This window comes from Trichomycterus rosablanca, chromosome 2, assembly GCF_030014385.1.
Source record: "Trichomycterus rosablanca isolate fTriRos1 chromosome 2, fTriRos1.hap1, whole genome shotgun sequence".
NCBI lineage: Eukaryota > Metazoa > Chordata > Actinopteri > Siluriformes > Trichomycteridae > Trichomycterus > Trichomycterus rosablanca.
Window position 1 is genome coordinate 44,486,071 of NC_085989.1, and position 16,625 is coordinate 44,502,695.

General features: G+C 39.6%; 1 protein-coding gene across 1 annotated transcript in view; it reads right to left on the reverse strand.

Moving 5' to 3' along the window:
• The window catches only part of gucy2ca (guanylate cyclase 2Ca), a 48,219-nt gene that overhangs the window by 15,561 nt on the left and 16,033 nt on the right, over positions 1-16,625 (reverse strand). The window contains exons 8-16 of the mRNA XM_062990874.1: positions 14,036-14,186; positions 12,249-12,331; positions 10,770-10,881; positions 10,583-10,664; positions 9,112-9,214; positions 7,845-7,907; positions 6,543-6,614; positions 5,384-5,488; positions 2,693-2,779 (exon numbers count right to left, since the gene is read on the reverse strand). Coding sequence (XP_062846944.1) covers positions 2,693-2,779; positions 5,384-5,488; positions 6,543-6,614; positions 7,845-7,907; positions 9,112-9,214; positions 10,583-10,664; positions 10,770-10,881; positions 12,249-12,331; positions 14,036-14,186 — 858 coding nt within the window. The remainder of the gene's footprint in view (positions 1-2,692; positions 2,780-5,383; positions 5,489-6,542; positions 6,615-7,844; positions 7,908-9,111; positions 9,215-10,582; positions 10,665-10,769; positions 10,882-12,248; positions 12,332-14,035; positions 14,187-16,625) is intronic.

The window sequence follows — 16,625 nt, forward strand, 5'->3', positions numbered from 1 at the left end:
TTTCCCAGCCTCCTGGTCCCCTCGCTGCTCCTTCCAATTCATTCTGCCCTGAGTATTTTGCTGTTGTTCTGTTGTGTGGTGTTCGCTTTTGTGGTTCCACAAAAAAAACCTTTACTGGCTTAGTGCCACTCCTAACACATTGTTATAATATGAGGGACCATAAAATTACATTTATTTGAGGTTTTTGTATAACTCAGCCATTGTGTTATGATTCAGGAATGCTTAACTGCTAACTATAAGCTTTAAGTTTTACACCACTGCATCCGACGCTTTGCATTGCGCTTGGTGATGTAAGGCTTGGATGCAGCTGCTCGGCCATGGAAACCCATTCCATGAAGCTCTCTACACACTGTTCTTGAGCTAATCTGAAGGCCACGTGAAGTTTGGAAGTCTGCAGTGATTGACTCTGCAGAAAGTTGACGAGCCTCTGCGCACTATGCTCCTCAGCATCCGCTGACCCCGCTCTGTCATATTACATGGTACCACTTTGTGGCTGAGTTGCTGTTGTTCCCAATCGCTTCCACTTTGTTATAATACCACTGAGAGTCAGCTGTGGAATATTTAGTAGAGAGGAAATTTCACGACTGGACTTGTTGCACAGGTGGCATCACGGTACCATGCTGGAATTCACTGAGCTCCTGAGAGTGACCCATTCTTTCACTAATGTTTGTAGAAGCAGTCTGCATGCCTAGGTGCTTGGTTTTATACACGTGGCCATGGAAGTGATTGGAACACCTGAATTCTATGATTTGGATGGGTGAATACTTTTGGCAATATAGTGTATGACAAATAAAGGATATCTATCTTATTTGTGAGGTTTGCAATTTTGTCCAATCACCACATTATTTCCACCATAAATGTGTAGGCAAGTTGGAAGCATGCAGTTAAACCATGAGTAATGTAGAAAAAAAATACCATTTGTCAACATTTCTGAGGAAAAAAAGCAAAACATTTCCCTAACATCTTCCATGAAAGTGAAGGAAACTGTTTTGTAAGCTAATGCAGCACTGTTATGGACTTTGCACAAAAGTTAATGATTAACTCTTATTTTCTACCAAAACCATAAAAGAAGAATGTCCAAAGCATAGTCATTTTATTTAATGACTATTTATCTAATGTACAGGGGTTGGACAAAATAACTGAAACACCTGGTTTTAGACCACAATAATTTATTAGTATGGTGTAGGGCCTCCTTTTGCGGCCAGTACAGCGTCAATTCGTCTTGGAAATGACATATACAAGTCCTGCACAGTGGTCAGAGGGATTTTAAGCCATTCTTCTTGCAGGATAGTGGCCAGGTCACTACGTGATGCTGGTGGAGGAAAACGTTTCCTGACTCGCTTCTCCAAAACACCCCAAAGTGGCTCAATAATATTTAGATCTGGTGACTGTGCAGGCCATGGGAGATGTTCAACTTCACTTTCATGTTCATCAAACCAATCTTTCACCAGTCTTGCTGTGTGTATTGGTGCATTGTCATCCTGATACACGGCACCGCCATTGGATGCACATGGTCCTCCAGAATGGTTCGGTAGTCCTTGGCAGTGACGCGCCCATCTAGCACAAGTATTGGGCCAAGGGAATGCCATGATATGGCAGCCCAAACCATCACTGATCCACCCCCATGCTTCACTCTGGGCATGCAACAGTCTGGGTGGTACGCTTCTTTGGGGCTTCTCCACACCGTAACTCTCCCGGATGTGGGGAAAACAGTAAAGGTGGACTCATCAGAGAACAATACATGTTTCACATTGTCCACAGCCCAAGATTTGCGCTCCTTGCACCATTGAAACCGACGTTTGGCATTGGCACGAGTGACCAAAGGTTTGGCTATAGCAGCCCGGCCGTGTATATTGACCCTGTGGAGCTCCCGACGGACAGTTCTGGTGGAAACAGGAGAGTCGAGGTGCACATTTAATTCTGCCGTGATTTGGGCAGCCGTGGTTTTATGTTTTTTGGATACAATCCGGGTTAGCACCCGAACATCCCTTTCAGACAGCTTCCTCTTGCGTCCACAGTTAATCCTGTTGGATGTGGTTTGTCCTTTTTGGTGGTATGCTGACATTACCCTGGATACCGTGGCTCTTGATACATCACAAAGACTTGCTGTCTTGGTCACAGATGCGCCAGCAAGACGTGCACCAACAATTTGTCCTCTTTTGAACTCTGGTATGTCACCCATAATGTTGTGTGCATTGCAATATTTTGAGCAAAACTGTGCTCTTACCCTGCTAATTGAACCTTCACACTCTGCTCTTACTGGTGCAATGTGCAATTAATGAAGATTGGCCACCAGACTGGTCCAATTTAGCCATGAAACCTCCCACACTAAAATGACAGGTGTTTCAGTTATTTTGTCCAACCCCTGTACATTTGGCACACTACATTGTGACTCTAAGACAACTGAATGAATAATTTTCTATAGTGCCATTTGAGAGCGAATATCACTAATGTCTACAGTTTGCAATATTGCAATAATAAAACAAAGGCTGATGCAAAATCAAGTAATGCAGTCTGCAGCTATTACAAGAAGCTCCAGCGTGTCCAGTACAGACCTAAAGAAAGCATTTTATAAAGTACTATGTAGTAATTGTTAAATACTATTAGTTAAAAGAATTCCCTTCAGGGGAAAATAGCAAAAGGAAGATGAGAAAAATGCCAGCAAGACATTCCTCAGGACTAGTAAACGTACCTTTGCTATATCGTACATGACAGAGATTTTAAACTCCAGGTCCATGAAGCTCTCCTCCGGATATGAGATCTTATCATTGAGCACATACTGACATAATAAAGAAAACAAGTGCATTAAAAATTAAACTTTAGGCATTAGTAAAGTTCCTTTACATGCATTGTTTAAAAATTCTCCAAAAGCTGGTGGGATTAATATTGCACCTAAAAGCCAGTGTGTTCGGGAGCACAGTAATTAAGTGTGGTAAGTAATTAATGAAGTGGCACTAATGCCCAATACTATGCACTGAGGTAAATACTATGTATGCATTTTGTTAAACTGCAACTGAAGTAAAGTCTAGTGCACTCTGTGTGACTGTTAAAGACTTGAACCGGTTCTGTTCAGGTTTCTTCGAACCTTGGTGTTTTATAGAGAACCGACCTGCGTTTCCACCAGTTTTTGGGAACCAATCCTGCGTCATCAACGTTGGGTGTTACACAATGACAAAGAGTAGTGACGTAATGATGGAGCGTGTAGATTATGTGCGAGCATTTGTGCTGTTGTTACAGATGAACATCGCTGAACTATTGGTGATAAGAAGACGTAGACGTGTTTGTCTCAGTTGTTGTTTTCTTTAGTTGATTGACGTGAGAAGCGGGACCCTCGGCGCAAATAGCCGATTTGCTCTGCTTGGCTTGAGAAGTTCCACGACACGAACATCCATTTGTGTGAAATAACCATGAAATCCACTCTAAAAGCTTCACATGTATCTGTGTTTAACCGTATTAACTTCACATGTGGTGGTTATGCAGCTTGGGGTTCTGAATCCGCTTCTCGGGAGAGTCGAAAAAGTTTCATGTAAAAAAGCGTAATGTACTAAAAGTACAACACAGAAACACTCAATTTCTCTCTGTTATTACTGGTTATAAGCGCTCTGTACTGCCCAAATTCATTGGTCATTGTTTTAGTACAACAAGCCACGTTACGCTTTATTTTTTTAATGTTAAGCATTTTTCGTATTGTCTGGGTCACTTTTACCATTTCATATCACACAGTTCATCACTTTGAAAATATCAGCGAATATTAGCGGCAAACTGGCTTAAGATTTAATCCGGTGAAATTTAAAAGATAAAAGTGCTGCTTCTCATGTGAAAGCACCCAAACTCTACACTGTGACATGCCCACAGATGACGTCACGGTTCACGCTGAAAAAACAAGTATTCCGTGGTGCCAGATTAGAATGCTAGTTCGCTGTCTGGAACCTCTTTTTTTCAGTGGAAACACACGGAAGCGATTCAAAATCAAGTTCACGAACCGGAACGGAGCCGGATCCGCGTCGGTGGAAAAGGGGTTAGTAAGACTTCATTATTTGAAATTGGACTTCTTTTGATTATAAGTTAGTGCACACTTCAAAATCAGAATCAATTAACCTCATCACAGAATCTGCTTTCTTACAAGAATACACACAATAAATGTGAATTCTGATAGTGTGCAAATAAAAATGCAAACAGGTCAATCAAATATTTACTCCAAGCAAAAAAGACGTGTCAAGTCATGGCTAACCCTAAGGTTTCTAAGATAGCAGTTCAGTGCACTCTACAGCACTTTGTATAACAACCATGATCAGGCAGACCAGAAGTGACCACCCCACCACAAGACCAATACATAAAGATTTGTTTAATGAGAGACAAAACAGCAGCTTCTGCAGAATGTGCTGTATAAAGACTGAGCAACTCCAATCAGCATAACGTTTTCAAAAGAAGGCTGAATAATAAGCACCCAGGTAGCGAAGAGGGATATCCCACTATAGCACCATCACTTGGATTCTGAACTCTTTGAGTTTGAATTTCAGCTCTGCTACCGGTTGTTTAGGCGTACCCTAGCAGACACAATTGGCAATACCTGCAGCAGACAAAATACTAGTGGCCACTAGTCTGCGGTGTGGGAAAAGACGGGGCTTAAAAAGGGTGTGGGGTCTTGGACAGGGGCGCCTGTACAGAGGTGGAAGAATGCATAGACCACCAAAGTATGGGAAAATAAAAAGAAGTTGGTGGACTGCGCATGCATCAGAGAGAGCGTGTCAGGTAAATATACCCTCTTCGGATGCGTTCGGGGTCTCCATTTACATATTCGGCATTTAGCAGACGCCTTTATCCAAAGGGACTTACATTACCGTAACATTACAGTTACAGTATACAGTCTGAGGGATAAGGGCCCATCGGCAGCAACCTGGCAGTGGTGGGGCTTAAACCAGCAACCTTCTGATTACTAGTCCAATACCTTAACCACTAGGCTATGGCTTACCCGTCTCCAGCCACCAAGACTAAGTGTTAAATTGGGAGAAAAAAAGGTAAGAAAATCAATAAATAAAACAGCAAAAATGCCTATAAATTGTCCGGACATCTAACAGGCACAGTTGGCTCTGCCTGAGGGAGGGAGTTAGGTGGTGTTTCCTTGCCCCTGCAGGTGCAAGTGGTGGATGATTCATGGAGAGCATATCATGACTCTCTATATATGATTCTACTCTATGTGAGAATCTGCTGCTGACAGATGAAAATAAGCATCCAGCAACTGATGGACACAAGCTGATGAAGGGTGAGGCCAGGACACCTCCCATTAATTGATCAGCATCTGGAAAAAGTGGCTAACAACTGTATAGTGTGCAACAGATACAAGAGAAAGTGAATAAGCACAGTGTATGTGTGTCTGTGTTACCCTGAGAGAACCTCTTTCACAGAACTCAAACACGCCAAACACTCCGTACTCGTACTTCACCGTCCCGTAGAACTTGGTCAGGTTGTAGTAATCGATCCGCAGCAGCTGAGAAAGAAAAATAATGCTCAGTTTAGCTTAAATTCTTCAGCATTTAGCATCATTAAACATTACATGTCTGTAGGTGCAGAAGTGTTAAAGCAGCAGCACAAGCATGAAGTACTGCAGTTTTTTCAGGAATGTTACAGATCTATATACATGTCTGTCACTGGCTAGTGAAAAGAAGTGGCTATTGGCTTCACACTGATTAATGGGGCTGTTTGCTAGTCTGTGATCCTCCTCGTCCAGCAACGTTTAGAATAAATCACAGGTTGAAAATGCGTAAATTTTTTAATAAAATAAAAATTTATTATTTTATTGTGTTGTGTGAACAATTTTAATGTGTTGAGTGAATAATTGTGGTTTTAAAATGTAATACTGATTTTTTATTTATTTGTTTTTTTTATGCATTTTCTTTCTTTTTATCCCCATTTTTAGCATGTCCCATTTTTACCCGATTACATTATGCTTCCTCTCTACTGGTGCTGACCCCTGCCCCTGATTAAGAAGACCGAACTGACACACGCCCCCTTCGACACGTGAGCAGTACCCAACTGCATCTATTCACCTGCACGAGGCGAGTTCTCATGCCAATCAGCCTTGTGCACAGAGAGCCACACCCTGATCAGCATTATTCCTCTGAGCAGCATTATTCTGGCTCTGTGCAGGCACCATCAATCAGCCAGCAGAGGTCGTAATTGCATCAGTTATGAGGTCCCTATCCGGCTCCCTACTTAGATGAACAACGGATGGCAGAGCTGAGATTCGATACGATGTATTTGAAATCCCAGCTCTGGTGTGCTAGCATATTTTACCAATGCGCCACCTGAGCGGCCCATTTGTTATTTGTTTATGAACACAGGAATGAGCTGTGAGTGCTTTAGGGCATCTGGTCACACAGCCCAGATAAGGTGTGTATTTCTGCATCCTGACTCAGTTATGACTTTAATTTGTAATTTGTTTTTAATTATTATTTTAAGCAGGACTTTCTTCCAAATTTTACAGTTCCACTTAGCAAAAAAACATCCCACACCACTGGATAGCTGGAAGGATTTTGACTTACAGCGTTTAATTCAATTCTCTGGTCCTCTGAGAAGTTCCCATCAGTTTGTCTTAGCTCTTTAAGAATCACAGGCTGAAACAAAGTACAGACAGACAGATAGCACAATAGATATTTAAAAACATAAATTAGCAATGAAAAAAGACTCAATCAGAGAAATAGAAATCACTATTTAGTGCTTAATGTCTACTTTACACTCTTGTGCTCTACAGACTTTGACTCAAGTGTCATGGACTTAACACTCTTGCACAGAAATGTAAAGAGAAGGAAACTACAAACCTGAAACCTAGTTTTCAGCTACTTTATTAGTTGTGTGTTAGTTGTTATTTAAATGTGTGCACTTTTTTATTTGGTATTCACACTTTCATCAATCATTTTGACCTCCCTAGTCGAATAATATCAGGACTATAAATAAAGGCATTGTATGAATAGGAGGATAAAAAACATGAATAACAAAATCTTTTGGTAGATTCTAGCCTATATTTGTCAACTTAAAATGAATAAATGAAGCAATTTGCACAGTATTAAGAGTCAAAATAGATCTAAAACATAAGATGCTGCAGGCTCAAAGTATTTCATCAAACCAGCTTCAAAATAAAGGTCATGCCGCTCAGGCCTGTTGTTTAGATATGGGTGGGATATTAAAAAGCTGGATAGGGTCTCTCTCATAACTGATGCAATTATGACCTCTGCTGGCTGATTGATGGCGAGAGATGGAAAAAGAGTTCTGTCGGGGTGTGTCTCTCCGATCACAGCGCTGAATTATTTTTTTTTAATTCAATTCATTTTTAAAGTTCATAGTTTAACTGAACTAAAGTGTATGTAGCACCTAACACACTATTTATTTTGTAAAACAGTGTATCTTATAAAATAATAAAAAAATATATAATATTATTAAGCATTTAAATTTACTAAAATTTCTGTTTGTAGAGTAACATTAGATTGTATTCTTAATTCGTTTGTTGAAGATGTGCTCAGAGGTGCTAGGATTATTACATGATGGACACGACACTCAAGGTTTCAGTTTGGGTGACAGTAACATTTGCTATAGTTAAACACACATAGCAAAAGAAGCAGGACCAGTGGGCCAGTGATAGCTCAGTGGTAAAGGTACTGGACTAGTAAACAGAAGGTTGCCGGTTCAAGCCCCGCCACCACCAAGTTGCCACTGTTGGGTCCCTGAGCAAGGCCCTTAACCCTCAATTGCTCATTGTGTTCTGCTCACTGTGTAAGTCGCTTTGGATAAAAGCGTCTGCTAAATGCTGAAAATGTAAATGTAAATGTAAGCAGGAAGAATAGTAGAACCTTTTTGTCATAGCGGCCCCTCTGGTTCTGATAAGTGCTGTCCCTCCTCTTATCCTCATCAATCTGATCAACACAAAAAGACACATGAGAGACAGATATATAATATATAATGTATAATTCAATATATTCAGGAATTTATTGTTGGTTTTCAGCCTCTTATGCACAAAGATTTCTTTGGATATTGATAACATTAGGGCCTGTAGAAGGTAAAATATCCAAATTTCTTGCAATCAACTTTTGGATAATTTATTCACACAATGAATTTTTTCTGAAAGTTGAAAACTTCAACCCATATTTGCTTGTAAACAACTGCACCTTACACTTTTTATTCTTAACCATTACAGCACTAAGGTTTTTTTTAACGTTTCACAGTACTCCTGGTTCTAGTTTGAGCCATTCCAATATAAAAATAGGAATTATCAATAAAATTAATAATTATTAGATTAAAGTTGATGTAAATAAATAATTTAAATAATTTTTCTGTTTGCTGTTTTCAATCAAATACAAGTGAAATCCAGGTTACAATCACAGCTATCTGTTTTATTTGCACTTTTCCTACTGTCTCAACTTTTTTGCAATTGTGTTTGTGTAACACAAATTTTAGTAAAATTTCTCAGTTAGATTTTCTAAGACCAAGTAATACTCGTGTTATGATTATTTTATTAATAATAAATAAAAGTTTATTTTAAAGCATAAACACTGATTATTAATTAATAATAATACGTTGCTTATGTTGCTAATAACTGCTGTACTTTACAAATTAACATTAAGCCATTAATATTGATTTCTGGGCAAAAAATCTTTCCTTTCCAATTTCTGGGCAAAATCAATCCTTTTGGTTTTTTAATAATAATTAAATTTTTTTAACATTCTGTAAGTTCATTAGATAAAACTCCTCTCATGACAATATCAACTATGTAAAACATAATGAATGTGTCCACTTAAATTTATACTGTTGGCAGTAATTGTCGTTAAAGCTTGTTTTGACTGATTTTAATAAAACCCACATCTGCACTTATTGTATAAGATTAAACAAAATAAAAAAAAATCCCTTAACCTACTCCGTTTAATATGACAATTAGATGTGATTTGTTGTCCTGTATGTGAGGACTATATGTGCAGACTATAGAAATTAAATGTATTTATTTGGATAAAAAATGACTTAGTTACCATATATTAATCAGTAATATGCAATATGTGTTCCATATCATAAATAGTTACTGTGTTTCTGTACAGGTGTGTGTGTGTGTGTGTGTGTGTGTGTTACTTTGAGAGAGATATGGCTTGACTCTTTGTTATCTACAGGAGTGATGAGATCTGAGTTTATATGAGACCATTTCTTCTGATAATAGCGCTGCCTCCTGTTCTGTCTGTAAGAAGGAAAACATAAACACACACACAGATACAGTGACTGATACACAGACAAATCAGAGTAAACCCTTACCATCCCTTACCCTAGACTTCAGGTAACAAACATCTGTGCAATTCTTTAAATTCTAATGTCAATAAAACAGAGTTTATCTTTACAGGCAGTGACTCAAAAACACTATATTCCAATCTGCACCCTAGCATATCAAATAGTATGTTTAAGTATTACACTGCCAATAATTTGGTTAAGTGTAATTACAAGTGTAAAATACTTTACATTTACATTTTCAGCATTTAGTGGACGTTTTTATCCAAAGCGACTTACAATTGTGACAGTATACAATCTGAGCAATTGGGGATATATTTAAACTGATCCATGATCCCTCGTATGTGATAAATAGACGTAACACCATGGTATGAGAAACATCCTCATATCATAGTTTTGTACCACCATGCTTTACTGTCTTCACAGTTTACTTTGGCTTGAATTCAGTGCTCGAGGGTCGTCTGACATACTGTCTACGGCCACTTGACCCAAAAAGAACAATTTTGCTTTCACCAGTCCACCAAATGTTGAGCCATTTCTCTTTGGACCAGTCAATGTGTTCCTTGGTAAATGTTAACCCATTCAGGACACGTCTTTTTCTTAATAACGGGACTTTGCAGGAGTTCTTGCTGGTAAATTAGCTTCACTTAATCATCTTCTGTACTCACTGGTAACTTCACATGTTCCTTGATCTTTTTGGAGGTGATCATTGGCTGAGTATTTGCCATTTTGGCTATTCTTCGATCCATTCAAACAGTAGTTCCACACTTCCTTCTGCGTCTTTCAGGTTTTGGTTGTCACTTCAAGGCATTTGAGATCATTTTAGATGAGCAGCCGATAATTTGCTGCACTTCTCTGTATGTTTTTCCCTCTAAAATTTACTTTTTAATCAAAGTACACTGTTCATCAGAACAATGTCTGGAACAACCCATTTTACCCAGTAATTCAGAAGGAAATGTGCTATGACCAACCTGTGCAACATTTGCCACCCTCATAAATTAAATAAGGGCCAAAATTAACACCCGTTCTTCTGCAGAATGAATGACTTCACCAATTGAAATCCTCACTGCTATTATTTTGAACAAGCCCCTTTCAATCAATGCTTCGATTACTCAGAATGAACAGCATGCATGTCCTAATTGTCGGGTTTGTTGTGTTTTCATTACTCTACTACACTTTCAAGTAAATTTTTTGCTTTTTTCAGCAAAATCAGGTTAATGGTGTTGGACTGCTATTTTCTTGAACACCACTTTATATATACTGTATATGTGTAGTTGATAACTGTGTAGTTGCTAAATAAAAATTCAGATAACATTTTTATTACCTGTAGAAGATCAATGCAATAGCAGTAACAAGTACAACACTAATCCCAAGCACAATCATTATGATATCATGTGGCTCCAGGCCTGTAGGGTACATTGCACACACAGACATTTAGTATCACAACAGCAGAAAATGCTATTCAATGCAAATGTTAAGTACTGTTCTCTGTTTTATAAATGCACTCTTACCATTATCAGGTTGGTCATGGGGCAGACTAGAGCCTGACCAGGGTAGATCAGGATTACTGTGGTTTAGTTTGGTCATGTTGGTGGCTGTGTTAAATACAAACAATGTCTTGTACTAAAAAGACAAGAACAAGAGATGAAAAGTAAAAAAAACATAAAGAAAACTAAAAGAAAAAGAATGTTTCATATGGTCACCAGTATTCATCAGTATGAATGTAAGTGCATGTGTCTATGTGGTCTACGTGTACAGCCAAGATTATATTTGCTGCTAGACTATGGGTAAGTGTGCTGCGGACTTTACCAGAAACAGCACTTATATGCGTCCCTTTTGTGCACCTGTAAAATTACTCAGCCAAAGCTACAATAAAATTATAATTAATCTTAATAAACATGGTTACAGCCGCTCAGGTGGCGCAGCCATTTCGTATTGAATCTCAGCTCTACCATTTAGCTGGGCTGGGCGGCTATATGAACAACGTTTGGCTGTTGTTCATCCAGGGTTAGGGAGCCGGAGAGGGACCTCAGTAACTGTAGTGTAAGACAAGTCATTTTATGTGGCCATATTATGTAAGAAACAGTGCCAGTTAAAAATAGCTAATAATTAACATTTGACTCAAGGGCCTCACTAAAACACTAAGAACATCAGAGCCAGGTAGAGAAAGCAAGTAAGGTGCTGAAAGCTGACCTGTTCTGTTCATGTGTTAAGCCTGATATGTAATGCATCCCACGTGGAAACTATTATGCATTTAGAGCATTTAAAACACATTGCAAACAGGAATTGGAAACACCCAAATTAAAGGAAAAAAAGAGATTGGTCAATCAAACTGATCAGTAGGCAAATAGATATCCAGCCAGATCAACAGAACCACTGAGACTTAAACTGGAGAGCTCAAGATCTCATCTCTAGCGCATTAGACTGTGCCACCCGAGCACCTTCCTTTAACATTCTGATCTGGTTCACAGTGGGTCTGATGCCACCTGGAAACACTGGGTGCAATTCATAAACAAACCCTGGATAGGGCACCAGTCCACCACTGGGTAACATTCACTCATTCCTCACACTCTCTGCATGTGTTTGGGAGGTGGGAATAAACCATCAAGAAAAGACCAGACCAGAGCCAAGGTTCAAACCCAGATGCCAAGACCAGAGCCACAGTTCAAACCCAGATGCCCAGACCAGAGCCACAGTTCAAACCCAGATGCCCAGACCAGAGCCACAGTTCAAACCCAGATGCCCAGACCAGAGCCACAGTTCAAACCCAGATGCCCAGACCGGAGCCAAGGTTCAAACCCAGATGCCCAGACGAGAGCTGAGAATCAAACCCAGATGCCCAGCTATTCTCACAAAAATTACCATGATATCACCATGATATACCATATTACAAAAATACCAAACAAATCATCATATACATTTAAAAAACAGCTTTGAATACACTGTTATGTGTTTTGTGTAATGAGAGCATGTCCATTTCTCAGACTGACCTGATTGGTGTTGGATGTATAAACTAAAGAGAAGTTCACATCTCGATCTCCATTCTCATCCAGCTCATATTGACCACCAATTCCTGCTCACAAAAACATACATAAATGCAGGAGACACGCATAAATAACAACATTAATCTCATCAGGCTAGTGTAAACATTTAATCACACCCTACACTGCCACAGTATTCAGTCACGTTGACTAATAAGGCAAGTTTGCCACTGAAATAAATTCTCTAGTACATAAATGGATTTAGCACACCCAATTCTGTATTCATTCATTTATCCATAATACTTTTTAAAATATTTTGTTTGACCAAATGTGAGCTTATGTGGCATAAACATAAGAGACAAACTGCTGGTAACAGCAGTGCCTAATTTTCAGGGTTCAAATCCTGAGTTGGGCTCACAAATACAGAAGTTGTGTGGTGTTATGTGACCCGAATCATTAAGGGTGCACATATCAGTGTCAGTCCTAGGCCAGGTAAAAAGGAGGGTTTGGAAGGAAGGGCATCCGGTGTAAAAATTGTACTAAATAAAATTTGCAGTCGAATAATCTGCTGTGGCAACCTCTAATGGAAGTAGACGAGAAGAATAATTTATTCGTTTTGTTTGCCCAAGCCTGTACATACTTAAATTTGTCTTTATGATTCTGGAGATCTGTAAATATGAAACACATTGTTGATATACACTGATCAGCCATAACATTAAAACCACCTCCTTGTTTCTACACTCACTGTCAATTTGATCAGCTCCACTTACAATATAAGCACTTTGTAGTTCCACAATTACTGACTGTAGTCCGTCTGTTTCTCTTCTTTTTTCACCCTGTTCTTCAATTGTCAGGACCCCCACAGGACCACTACAGAGCAGGTATTATTTAGGTGGTGGATCATTCTCAGCACTGCAGTGACACTGACATGGTGGTGGTGTGTTAGTGTGTGTTGTGCTGGTATGAGTGGATCAGACACAGCAGCGCTGCTGGAGTTTATAAATACCGTGTCCACTGACTGTCCACTCTATTAGACACTCCTACCTAGTTGGGCCACCCTGTAGATGTAAAGTCAGAGACGATTGCTCATCTATTGCTGCTGTTTGAGTTGGTCATCTTCTAGACCTTCATCAGTGGTCACAGGATGCTGCCCAGGGGCGCTGTTGGCTGGATATTTTAGGTTGGTGGACTATTCTCAGTCCAGCAGGGACAGTGATGTGTTAACAAACTCCATCAGTGCTGCTGTGTCTGATCCACTCATACCAGCACAACACACACTAACACACCACCACCATGTCAGTGTCACTGCAGTGCTGAGAATGATCCACCACCCAAATAATACCTGCTCTGTGGTGGTCCTGGGAGAGTCCTGACCATTAAAGAACAGCATGAAAGGGGGCTAACAAAGCATGCAGAGAAACAGATGGACTACAGTCAGTAATTGTAGAACTACAAAGTGCTTTTATATGGTAAGTGGAGCTGATAAATATCTGTGTGAATAGATATTTAAAAAATACAATGTGCTAGTTACCCAAAAGGACAAACATATTTTATTTAGTTATTATAAGTGGGGAAAACACGAAAAAGCAGATCAGCAGACTAGGCAAAACAACCCATATAACTGTAGTTAAAAAGTTAAATATTAACACTATACTGGCACACAGAAGAGCTTTAACCCAAAACACAGCATGAGAATTTCTGGTATGTTTTTCCATGCATGATATTTCCAGATGCATTAGGGTGCAAAGTATCACAGAGACTTTACTTAATCAAATAGGGGTTACAATAGACCCTACCTTGAAAGATGTTGTTTCGGAAGGGGTTTTCACTGCTGGTGTTGTGTGTGTCTCCAGAGTCCATGTCCTGAGCTGCTTGTAACTTTTCCCTCATTATCTTCCCAAAAAGAAGTACGCTATCATAATAGCCTGCGACATAATCATTCAGAGTCTACAGAGGAAACAGAGAAACAGAGTCTGTTGTTTTATAGTAATTAAGCAGTTTGTATTTAAAAGTGAAGTGTCTTTTTCAGATTTCCTACATTGCTATAAAGTTCAACTATCACCTAGGTTTAATTACACCACAGAAGGCAGAACATTCCTCCTTAAAATGTCTTGATATTTCTGTGAAAACCATCCCCACACTGACTCACATCCATGCTTGAGCATGGGGACAGTATTGTTCTGGTCATAAGCCTCTACAATTGTGTCCCAGACCTCTGCAGGTCTATTCCAATTCTTTTTGATGTATTCCACCCATTCCTATCCAAGAGTGGCACGTCATGGAGTCTGGTCATGAAGCCCTTGGTTGTTAGGTGACCTTCCTAAGGTGACCGCCACTGAAACATTATTCCCAGCATTTATCAGGTGATCAGGTGAAGTCTGCAGTAACTCAAATGATTGCTAAAGCCTCCACACAAAATTTTGTGATTTCACCACCAAGTTTGGAACTTTCTGACAAAACTCCCAGGAATGATTAAGGTCTTGGAAGTTTTCTTACACCCTCCGCCCTTTTGGCGCAATGAAATGACCTCGTATACGTTAATATAAATAATGGTTAAATGAGTGCACACAACATGAAATAAAATCCTAATACTGAATTAACAACGAACACCTATTGTGTTCAATCAAGTTTAGCTGACAAAAAGTGGTGATTCGCCGCTCAGGTGGATAAGGGGTAAAACACTCAAGCACACCAGAGCTGGGATTTCGAATACATCGTATCAAATCTCAGCTCTGCCATCCGGCTGGGCTGGGCGGCTATATGAACAACGTTTGGCTGTTGTTCATCCAGGTAAGGCAGCTGGATAGGGACCTAATAACTCAGGGGTGTCAAACTCATTTTCACCGAGGGCCACATCAGCATTATTGTGGCCCTCAAAGGGCCGATTGTAACGTATCCTGCTGTGATTGCAGTCTGTTGTTTTTCTTGGAGGCTAAATTTTGCATTTATATTGTCCTCCTTTACCACAGACACAGCCTCATAACACAAGAGACGCACCATTTTCTCTTCCTGAAGCACAAACTTGTTTTCATTTTCATAAAATATCCTCCTTTTGCTTAATTTTCTTACTTATCTTCTTGTACATTTTGGGATTATGTGTAAATATTTCTTAACATCATCTACTGGCGGGATGTGTCACTTTGCAGGTCACAAAATCAGCATGCATTTTGAGAGATGCAGTTAATGTAGGCTTTTACAGTGTATTTTAAGACAATTGTTCTGCCCTCACTAATAGTTTATCCCCCTTGCTCCGCTAGACAGACAGACAGCTCTCTTCAGAATGCAGTCGGTTTATTTGCTCGCCAGCTGTGTGATACACTGTGTGCACCAGAATGAAGTAAAAATACAAACAATAAAAACAATAAAGAACTTAATACAGTAAAAGCACACAGCTGTAGTCAAGTGTTACATCTGGTACAATATGAGATTTAACCAAACGTAAAATAGCGCTAAGGAGTTAGCATTTTGTGTAAAGATACTAATTGCTATAGTAACGGTAACAATTGTATTTAATTACGGTAAATTTGTAACTAAAACGCTGTGATATACTCACTAAACATTTACTTACAGACGATGCTTTGGTATTATACTGCAAGACAATTATTTATATTTATTATTATTGTTTACATTACTACCCGCGTTCTTTTGCCGTAAAAGTCACATGGCTTCTCAGCGAAGGTAAAAGTTAGTTGCCATGACTACGATGTCACTGGTTGCCGTTTAAAGGCGCAGGTGTCCCATTAAATTATAAGTACATCTCTGTAACGACTCGAACCATCACAACAATCGTACAGTCGTTTAAGCTCTCGCGGGCCACATAAAATGACGTGGCGGGCCGGATCTGGCCTGCAGCCCGTGAGTTTGACATCCCTGTCATAACTGATGCAATTACGACCTCTGCTGGGTGGTTGATGGCGTCTGCACACAGTAAAGGAATAATGCTGATCAGGGTGTGGCTCTCCGTACACAAGGCTGATGGCATGTGAACTCGACTCTTGCAGTTAAAAAGACGCAGTCGGCAACTGCTCACGTAAAGGAGGGGGTGTGTGTCAGTTCACTCTCCTCAACCAGTGGCAGGGGTCAGCACCAGTAGAGAGGAAGCATAACGCAATTGGGTAAAAATCGTGAGGAAAAAGGGAGAAAATGCATTTAAAAAGTGGTGATTCACCATTAGGGTTGATTTTGTATTAAAATCTGGGTCTCCTTGGTATAAAAATGCTTTTTTAAATCAAATGTATTATAATGCTGTCCTGCTTTAAAATCTACACTCTCAAAATGTACATACTAAAACATACTTTTACTGTTGCTGGGGCGGTTCCTCATATTTTGAATGTATATATTCACATTAGAAAGTACAGTACTATAAATGTCGAGCAGCACTGTGGC